The sequence below is a fragment of the Nannospalax galili genome, unplaced genomic scaffold, assembly GCF_000622305.1.
Source record: "Nannospalax galili isolate Female #2095 unplaced genomic scaffold, S.galili_v1.0 scaffold634, whole genome shotgun sequence".
Classification (NCBI taxonomy): domain Eukaryota; kingdom Metazoa; phylum Chordata; class Mammalia; order Rodentia; family Spalacidae; genus Nannospalax; species Nannospalax galili.
Genome location: NW_008336853.1, coordinates 250731 through 260429, shown reverse-complemented (window position 1 = coordinate 260429; position 9699 = coordinate 250731). Strand labels below are relative to the sequence as shown.

The following is a 9699-nucleotide window of genomic DNA, read 5'->3' as shown; positions in this document are numbered from 1 at the left end:
GTTGTAAAGGAAGGCCAATGGGGCCCCACGAGGGTGTCCTTGGGGGCTGCGGGACTCCCATTTTGAGCCCTCAGCTGAGCTGCCACCCCTGGGGATGTCGCTAGGTGGGTGCTGCTCAACCCTGGGGGTCCAGGCACTGCAGGCTGGAGGCCTCTCGGGCACTGAGCACCGCAAGGCATCCCTGCACCCGACACCACCAAGCTCCCACTAGCCCACTTGCCATTCTGTCCTCAAAAGTCTTGACCATGATGCCATCGGGGAGTGAGGTAGCCAGCAGAGCCATCTCCTTCCGTACTGTGCTGAAGAACTTCTTGGCTTCTGGAGGCTGGAACTCAATTTTCTTGAAAGAGTGATTTGCTGGAGGCAAAGAAAACAGTCAGTGCCTAACAGAAGGCCCTGGCGGCTGCCCTGGGAAGCACAGCCTGTAGGGAACAGCTGCCTGTGCCCAGGTGCCTCCCACCACTGTCCCATGGGGCAGGCTCAGGGACATGGAGAGGACAAGCCACCTGGCTTCCAGGTGTGTTCGCACAAACAGGAACCTGGGGTGACGAGGGAAGGTGATGGCCACCTGAGGGCTGACTCACAGGGTGCAAACTCCAGCACAGAGAAGACCTCGCCCTTGGCGCTGGTGAAGGTGACTCCAGGTTTCCCGCCACACTGCTGGCAGAGCACAGGTGTCTCACTGGGCCACTCTGCCTTCACTGGCGACTGCCCCTCAGGCTTGTCATCCTTGCGTTCTGTGTCGGGCGCCGCTTCCATCTTCTCCTCCTCTGCGATGGCCACATTGTCCAGGGTCTTCTTGAGGTTCTCCTGAAGCTTCTTGATGTCATCCAGAAACTTCTTCTCCCGGGTTGGCTTCTCAGGCTCCACAGTGGGTGAGGTGGGGGAGCCCATGAGTAGCTGCTCCACTGTCATGTTCTTGAGGCTCTCCAGGATCTTGATGGCCTCTTTCAGTTCCCGGAAACTCTTGGGAGGCGCATCCTTACCAGCTTTCTCCATCAGCCCTGCCATGGGGGCCGCCATGGCCACAGCCCCCTGGATGGCAGCTGTGGCGGCCTCCTCACTGATCACCACCCCCTTGTCCTCCTCAGGGGCTGCTGGCTGCTCCGTGGGCAGGATGGGGGGCTCCTCTATCTTGGGATGTTCATCGTCTACCAGCCCATTGTCTGTCTCCCAGCTGTCACTGTCGTCCTCCCACTCGTCCGAGGATGCCCCACTGGTGCTGCCTTCTCCTGAATCATAGTCTGACTCCTCAATCTCAGACTCAATGGTGTAGAAGTGCTGGGGGAGAGAGCGCAACAGCAATTCAGACAGGAACTCACTCTGAGGCACTCTGGGGTCCCCGGCCTGACTTGCTGAGGCCTTGGAGATCCCCTTCCTCCCTTTTCTGTTTTCAACTTTCTAGCTGAAGCCCTTACTATGCTGTGAGGTCCCCAGGTCTCCACAACAGGCCCTTTGCCCCACTTCCTCCCCAAGCAGGAGCCCAGCTAAGGGCCTATGCAATCACCTCTCTGGGCAATTTGCCATCGTGTGCCTAGAGGGTGGTGGTGAAAGGTCTAAGGGGAAGCCTCAGCAAAGAGAGCCCATCTCCAGGACTCAGGCTGGCTACTGGGTAGGCAGGGGGCCTCGTGCTACACCTGGAATGGGTAATCTGACTGGAGGGTTTGGCAGGTACAGAGGAGTTGGCCATGCTGTGTCCTGCTCTTCCCTTGAGTGGCTGCCAAGGCGAGGGACAAGCCATTCTCTGCCTACCTGACCCAACCCCTACTGGGCACCAGGAGAGGGCTGTGAGTTTAGCTCAAGTAGGGGAGAGGGAAGGAGACCAGCCAGGGCGGTTGGAATGGGGCCAGCCTTTCCTTTCTGTCCCTAATCTGTCACTGCTTCTCTAGAAACAATAGTAGCGAAGTCGCTGTCTCCTCTTAGGAAAATATCTTGCCTGTCTCAGCACAGTAGGCAGAGAATCCTGAGCGACCTAGAGGTTGGGAGCAACTATACACACTTGTGAGATTTAGAAAGCCCCTGTCTCCTGTCCCTGGGGCTTGTGGGCAAAAGCTAAAGAGCTGCCTTTAGGCTCTCAGGGATGGGAGCCAGACCAGAACCACCAACCCAGGTGGCCAGGGCCGTACGAGGCCAGTGGTCAGGGCCTTGCCAGCCTCACCTGTGGCAGGATGATAGTTTTTGAGCTGTCAGCTCATACCACCTCCACCTTGCTGCTGACGTCCACACAGGCCACCTGGCCCACTGATGGCTGTGAGACAAAGGGGACAGAGTTAAAGGGGCTCCCTGGAAGGGGTGAGTGCCAGAGTACGTCTGAAGGGCTTTAGTGGTGGGTGGCAGGGGTCAAAGCTGTGACGACGGAGGGACGTGAGCACCTGTAGGTCCCTCTCAATCGCCTCTCAGGATATCTGTCCACACTGCCCATTCCTTGCCTGGAAGTGAAAGCTAAGTGTGGCTTTTCCCAAGTCCCCAGCGATGCCCTTGCACACAGTGCTCTGGCCTCCTTGGCTCTGCACCCCTTCCAGCATGGGGCTTCCCGTCTCCAGAGCTTTGTTCCTGCTTTCTTCCTATCTGCTATCTTGACCCCTCCCAACAGTCCCACGTCTTCTTTAAAGTCCCATAGCAAAGCCTCGTCTGGATGTGGCTGTGCTGTACTTTGTGCTGGTGTGACTTTAGCTTACAATACAGAGCCAAGAAACATAACCAGCAGGGCTCAAGAAGCCACAATGCTTCTGTAAGCATCTGGGTTCCACTGCCTCCTGGAACATAGAGCTAGACTTTCAGGTCTTTCCTCCTGGAGCCACCTGGTGGCAGTGTCAGGGATTGCAGTCACTATCAGGGTGGGAAAAGCTACCATAACTTGAACTTGGAAAGGTGTGGGGGGTGCGGGCGGTGTACCTCATCCTCCTTGTGTGGAGCTCCGTCCTCAGTGTTACCAATGCGGATGACGATGTCAGTTGTACGGAACCGAAAGTCAGGGTGGTCAGCAATGTCGTAGACACTCACATCCTCCTCTTCTCCGATGAGCTGTGGCACAGGGCAGACTAATGTGAGCCAGGGTCTTACCTCTTTCCCCAGAGTCCACCCAGAGGAAGCAGCAGGGCAGCAGGCTCACCTCCACATCGTCCCCACTGGGCCGCAGCTTAAACCACTTCACCATGCAGGTACGGCCAATGTGGTCCCCAGACTGTACCACACCATAGACAGCAGGGTCTGGGCAGCTCTGGACTAGGGAAACCAGAAGGGACTCAACTAGCTGAGGAGTCCTGGGGTGCCTGCCAGCTGCCACATTTAAACTACTCAGGCCTCCCCTGGCCCAGAAAAGAGCTCCTGTCAAAAGGTCTTCCCTGATCCTAAGCCCCATCCCTACTGACCCAGGGTCTCATCCATAGCTGTCCCACTGACCACCCCGATGCCAGCACTACCTCGCTTGTCCACCACAAAGTCTCCAGGGCAGAACTCGTTGTTGTCCAGGTGGTGCACAGGAAAGAGGTCGTTGGAGCGGATGTTGCACTCCACAGAGCCGTCCTGCCACATCATATCAGCCGAGGTCATCGTGGTCACCACCTCCACGGCGACCCTACCAGGTGAAAGTCCATTAGCCAGGTCACACATATATGTGTCTCTAGGGATAGGGCAGGTGACCTTCTGTTCTTTTCCTCCTGCCTGAGTCTTGCCCCACATAGGTAGAGCGAGAGCGTCTGACAAGTGCCAAGTGCACCTGCACCCCAAATGTGATCCAAGGAAGCCAGCCACTGCCGCCGACCTAACACCACACTTTCATTCACCGAGACCTATTCTGCACCACCCATCGTCTGGGGATGGGGTGTGCCCCAAGCTGTTACGGTCTGTGAGCTCCTGAGCATGCATGTGAGCCCCAGGCAGGCTCTTTCCTGGCCTCTGAATGGGCGCTGGAGGCTGAGGGAACAAGCTCCGGATTTACCTGTCCCCTGGCTTGAAGTCACGAGTGATCTTACTCTTCTTCCTCTTGTGTTTCCGCTTTAAGTTCTTGATGGACAAGGGAATACTCTTTTTACGACTTGTGCCACTTCCACTCTGGGAGGAGGTGGTGGAGCTGGCAGAGGAGGTCACCGAGCTGGTGTCATCTGTGTCGTCAGCGGCCTCATCATCTGCATCCTGCTCAGCCGAGTGCAGCCCATCATCTCCGCCCTCCTTCAACACGAAAGGGGGCAGTGGTTCGCCTGCCTCCTGAGGCTCCTCTGGACCCTCATCCTGCATCTCCACAGGGCTGGCTGACCCATCTGGTGGCTCCTCAGGGCTCACGGACCCTGCTTCGCTCTTGGCTCTGGCTTCTCCTTTCTTGTCTGGGTCCTCCATGGAATGGTCTCTGGGACACTGGGTGTCTGGGGTGCAAGACATGATCCTCACAACTTGCTTCTTTAACAGGCGCTTCACCTGTAAGGGCAGAGCAGAGAGGACAGGCAACTGTGAAGTGAAGCAGGTGGCAGAGGCCCACTCTGGGCCAGCCTGGCCCCAGGCACCTCTGTCTGGGGGGATTAAAGTTATACAGACCTAAGAGGCCAGCAAGGGTTCTCAGAGGCTGCCCCCCAAGGCCTAAAGCACACTGTCCTTCCTGGCTGTGGAAATGGCTCAAGGCCAGTTCCTCAAAGGCCCACCAACCGCCAACTTCAAGGACATACCTTCTTGGCCATAGAGCCCTCCCCCTGGGCGTAGTTTTTTTCTGGACATTCCCAGGCAATCTTGGCCGGCTCTACCTTGGCTGGGAAGACATACAGACAGCGTTCCCCAAGCTGCCGCTGAGCATGGTCAAAGCATCCGAGACGCTTCACCCTGAAGTGGAGAAGGGGGAGCTTGGCTGGACTTCTGAGAGGTCAGGGATGCTTGGCCCTTCCACACACTTGTGTCCAGGTCAATCGTCCAGGAATTGCACCTGGAATTGGGGGGGGGGGCAGGAGTACACTCACCTGCCTAGGTTTTCCTGAGTGATAACAGAGGGTGGGGGGCTGACGCTGTCCGTACCCCCGGGGCAGAAACTCTTGGTAATCCATGTGACTTTCAGCTCTACAACCTGCACCTGGGGAAAGCAGGCGGGACAGGGTCTCTGTCGGGGGGATTAAGCACTCTCTTTGACCAGCTGCCTAAAGCTCTCCAGACCTCTGAAGCAGGACCACGTGTGTTAGAAGTCACCTTCCCTCACTCTTCCTGAGCAAGGCAGGTGGAGGGGGGACCTGTGCCAATCAGCCACCATGGCCAGAGCCTGGGCTGATCCTCAAAGTCCCTCTTAGATCAAAGGGGGGCTGGGTACTTAGGAGCAGGCTAGAGGGTGAAGCAGCTCAGCTCTGGGGCCTGGAGGTCAAGACTGTCCTGCACACCAAATGCCGAGTCCCTACCTCCTCCACCACCACTCGGAACTTGCTCTTGGTGCTGAGTACAGGCTTGACCCCCGACAGCCACTGGACACCGGAGAAGATCTTGGCAGGGCCGATAAGCACCTGGCCTGGGTAGAAGCCATAGGAGTCATCAAAGAAGAGACCCTGTAGGGTTTAGGGGCAGAGGAAAGTACTTGTGAGTGGGCCTCCTTGGCCCCTAGTGCTGTGCCCGTCTCACCAGCAGAACCTGCAGCAGTCCACAGGATATGGCCTGTGAGCTCCCTGCAGCACATCCTGTGGTGAGTACACTTCCCCAACATGGTATAAGCCAGTCATCAAAGGAGTGTGACAGATGCGCTACAGACTGTTCTATGCCCCTAACAAGCTCTCAACTGACACGATGCTGTTAGTGAAGGGGTTACACTCCTGGGAACAAAGGTCTAGAGAACAGTGGAGCCCAAACCTGTGTAATCGTACAACCCTAGCTACAAAGTATGTCCATGTGCTACAGGCCTAGAGTGTCCTGCTGGATTAAGCCACTCTGTCTGTCTGCAGGATGAGACAAAAGGTTAACAGCTGGGCAAGTGGCACATGCCTGTAATCCCAGCACTCAGGAGGTGGAGGGGGGAGAATTTTGAGTTGGAGGCTAGCCTAAGCTATAGAGTAAGACTCTGTCTCACAAAACAAAACAAACCCCCTACTCACTCACCGAAATAAAACCCTAACAACACAACGTGAATAAAAGCACTGATACCTTCTGCCCATTCCTAAACTTCTAGCTGGCCTGGCGCACGCCTGCCCCTTGCCTAGCAATTCATTTTGCCTAGCTTGGGGCACTTCTGAGCTCCCTCCTGAGAAGTCCCTGTTCCTAGGCAGAGAAGAGCCTCCCTCCTCAGAAAGCGTATGTACCGAGTCGCTGACGTGTGGGCAGACGTCGTAGAGTTTCGCACCATCTTCTGTGTTCATGGAGCACCTTAAACAGTGAACAGAGGTTTGGTGTCTAGCAGAGCATAGTGAGCACCCAACCGTGGTGACCAGAGGCACCACAACATCCACGTGTCCTAAAACACACCATTTATCTTCCACCAACAGCTCTGCCTCTGCCATGGGACAAGACCCTGACCCCATATGAGTATCTGTCACCACTGATGCACGTAGAACAGAGGACCAACCACCAGACAACTAAAGCCAATACAGGCCAGAAACTGAGCCACAGAAGCTAAGAAGACCTGGGATACAAGGCTCTGAATGCGTGCAGCACCTGTTACTGTCCTGGACTGAACCTGACCTCACAAGCCCTGTGCGGAGACACCCTCATACCCACTTTCTGGCAGGCAGCCTTCCCTAAGCAGATGGCTCCTTGGCAGAGATACCTACCTGGCACCGTTGGATAACTTTAGGATGATCTGGTTCTTCAAGTCATAGACCTTCCCCAGCCAGCAATCGTAGGCGATGTAGTCTCCATACATGAAGGGCTACAGAGCAAGGACATGAGCATGAGAGGGCAGACAGACACTGCCAGGATTTGGGGCCTGAGATTTTCTTTGCCCCACTAAGACACAGGAGGAAGGTTCTGGAAAGCATATTAGCTAGATCTACAGATTCTAGAGCAGGATGCTCCAAGAAGTTTGAGGCTGCATCCCAAGCCACTTTCTGGACAGTAGTGGTGGGTGGGCTCCTGGGGGGCAGGAGGGGCCTATGGAGGCAGAGGGACAGCGCACAGTCGGGAGGTTAGGCTTTGTGGACGGATATGAGTTCCAGCAAACAGATACTAAGAACAGTGTTCTCACTGCTGAAGGTGGCTCAGTAACAAAAAGGGGAGAGTCAAGAGCATTCAGCTGGAACTAAGCTGTCAGGATGGATACGTACACACTACTATACGGGTACACTAGGTACTGATGTATTTAGATGTCTGTATACACATACGCACTTCCCTGTGCTGTCCCAAGAGGGCTGGGTAGCAATTAGTACATCTGGAATCAGATCTTAGTTTCTTGGTGGTGTGGATCAAACCAAAGTTTTGGTGCAAAGCAGGTAAGCGCTCTACCAGAGACCTACCTACCCAGCCCAAGAGCTTCAGGTGTTTTGCTCGCTTGTTTTTAGACAGGGTCCTATTATATAGCCCTGGCTTCCTGGAACTCAGAGATCCTCCTGCCTCTGCTTCCAGATTGCTGGGATTAAAGGTGTGCACCAGCTATTCTGGTTTATTTGTATGTGTCTGTGTGCATGCCCCATGTGTTTGGGTACCCGAGGAAGCCAGAAGAAAGCATTGGAATCCCTGGAACTAGAGTTACAGATGGCTGTAAGCCATCTAATGGGGGTGCTGGGAACTGAACTGAGGTCCTCTACAAGAGCAGTATGCTCTCTTAACCGCTAAGTCATCTTTCAAGCCTGATTTCAGTTTTTATTTTTAGTTTTTGGCTTTTTGAAACAGGGTCTCCCTATAGTCCCAGCTGTCCTGGAACTCACTAAGTAGACCAGGCTGATCTTGAACTCACAGAGATCCGCCTGCCTCTGCCTCCCAATTAACGGCACGCACCACCATACCCGGCTCTGATTTTAGTTTTTAAAATGCCAATTCTGGGGCTGCCAAGATGGCTCAGTGGGTAAAGGCACTTATTGTGGACCTCTGGTGACCTGAGTCAAAACCGGGGTAAAGGTGGAAGGAGAGAACCAGTTTCACAAAGTCCTCTGACCTCCACACACACAAATCATGGCACATGCACTCAGACACATATAAAGACACACTTTTTGGACAAATGGCTGATTCTAGAGCTGGGTAAGAAAAGTGTAAGATGACCCTGGAGCATCTCACTGTGTCAGAAATGAAGAAAAACACTTCAAAAAGCAGGGACTCATGGAAACACAGAGGCTGGCCTAAAGGACCTTCCACAGGCCTAAGCTGGGGCAGTTAAAGCAAAACATGTAATGAGAATAACAGATTATACGCAACTGAATAAAACAACTCTTCAGAGCATGCTGATATAAAAATGAATTTAAAAGGAACAAACGGCAGTAGGCAAAGCTCTTCCACACAGCAGAATGCTAACACTGACAAGGCAAGGATGACCTCAGGGACGCACCACGTGTGGCTGTTACAGGATGGGCTGTTTAGGTGGGAATGTTCCCAAGGCTAAGGCTGGTGGACGGGGGTCTGATAAGGGACGCTTGCTTACAGCAGTACACTTACAAAGAGGTAAAGGAGGGACTGGAGAGATGGCTCAGCAGTTAAGAGCACTGGCTGCTTTTGCAGAAGATCTGAGTTCAATTTCCAGCACCCACATGGCAGCTAGCAACCGTCTATAACTCCATTTCCAAGGGATCTGACGCCCTCTTCTGACCTCTGCGGCATTGCATGACACATAAGCAAGCAATACACTCATACACATAAAATTATTTAAAAAAAGAAGTTTTAAAAAACAAAGGGGTAAAGGATGACCTGATGGTGGCGAGGCCTGGTGGACACCAGCGGGACCAGGGAGCAGAGTGAGCGTCCCTAGAATAGCTGGTCAGATGTAGGCCTGCTGGGCATGCTGGGAGTAAGGCTGGACATGAGACAAGAGCACAAGCTACTGGGGCCAAGGGTCACACTACTGTGTCACTTTCCAGGGCATGGACAGACTGGAGAGCCATCCCAGAAGCAAAAAGGAAGGTCAGCCGGGCGTGGTGGCGCATACCTTTACAGGATCCTAGCAATAGGAAGGCAGAGGCAGGCGGAGCTCTGTGAGTTCGAGGCCAGCTAGGTCATCATAGTGAATCCAGGACAGCTGGGGCTACAGGGAGACCCTGTCTCAAAAAAGACCAAAAAAGTTATTTACACCTGGGCTGGTGGCACATGCCTTTAATTCCAGCATACAACATTCAAGAGGCAAAGGCAGGCGGATCTCTGTGAAATGGAGGCCAGCCTGGACTACATAGCGCATTCTAAGCTAGCTGAGGCTACAGGGAGACCCTGTCTCAAAAAAAAGTGTCAGAGGAGAAAAGGGAGTAAGGAGATGCTGAAGAGCAAGCCCACCTTGTGTCCAGGCTCACTTGTAAGGGTAACTCTGAGGCTGCCAGAGGAGAGCTGGCCACAGTGACCTTGCTGTACCCAGCAACACTACACTCAGTAAGAGCTAGGCAGAAGCAGTACAGACAGTGCACGGCCAAGAGAACAGAGCTGAGCGAGGCCAGAGGTCACTCACCCAGATGTGCTGGAGGTCCTTGCTGTTCACGGGGTAGATGATGCAGTTGGTGCCAATGAGCTTGACTGCACAGTCGATGTTGACGTCGATCACTGTACCGCACTGACTGTCCTGGAGGGAGGGAGGGAGGGAGGGGGTATATAGCAAGGCCACCGTGGCAGACCCAC

General features: G+C 54.2%; 1 protein-coding gene across 1 annotated transcript in view; it reads right to left on the bottom strand.

Moving 5' to 3' along the window:
* Positions 1 to 219: 219 nt before the first annotated feature.
* Positions 220 to 9699, bottom strand: part of Ube2o (ubiquitin conjugating enzyme E2 O) — a gene marked incomplete at its 3' end in the record, with an annotated part of 54826 nt that continues 45346 nt past the window's right edge. The window contains 13 exon segments of the mRNA XM_008831341.3: positions 220 to 357; positions 585 to 1281; positions 2159 to 2248; positions 2896 to 3024; positions 3113 to 3225; positions 3423 to 3577; positions 3941 to 4413; positions 4659 to 4809; positions 4944 to 5053; positions 5370 to 5513; positions 6258 to 6321; positions 6726 to 6823; positions 9533 to 9643. Of these exon segments, the coding sequence (XP_008829563.1) occupies positions 220 to 357; positions 585 to 1281; positions 2159 to 2248; positions 2896 to 3024; positions 3113 to 3225; positions 3423 to 3577; positions 3941 to 4413; positions 4659 to 4809; positions 4944 to 5053; positions 5370 to 5513; positions 6258 to 6321; positions 6726 to 6823; positions 9533 to 9643 (2473 nt within the window).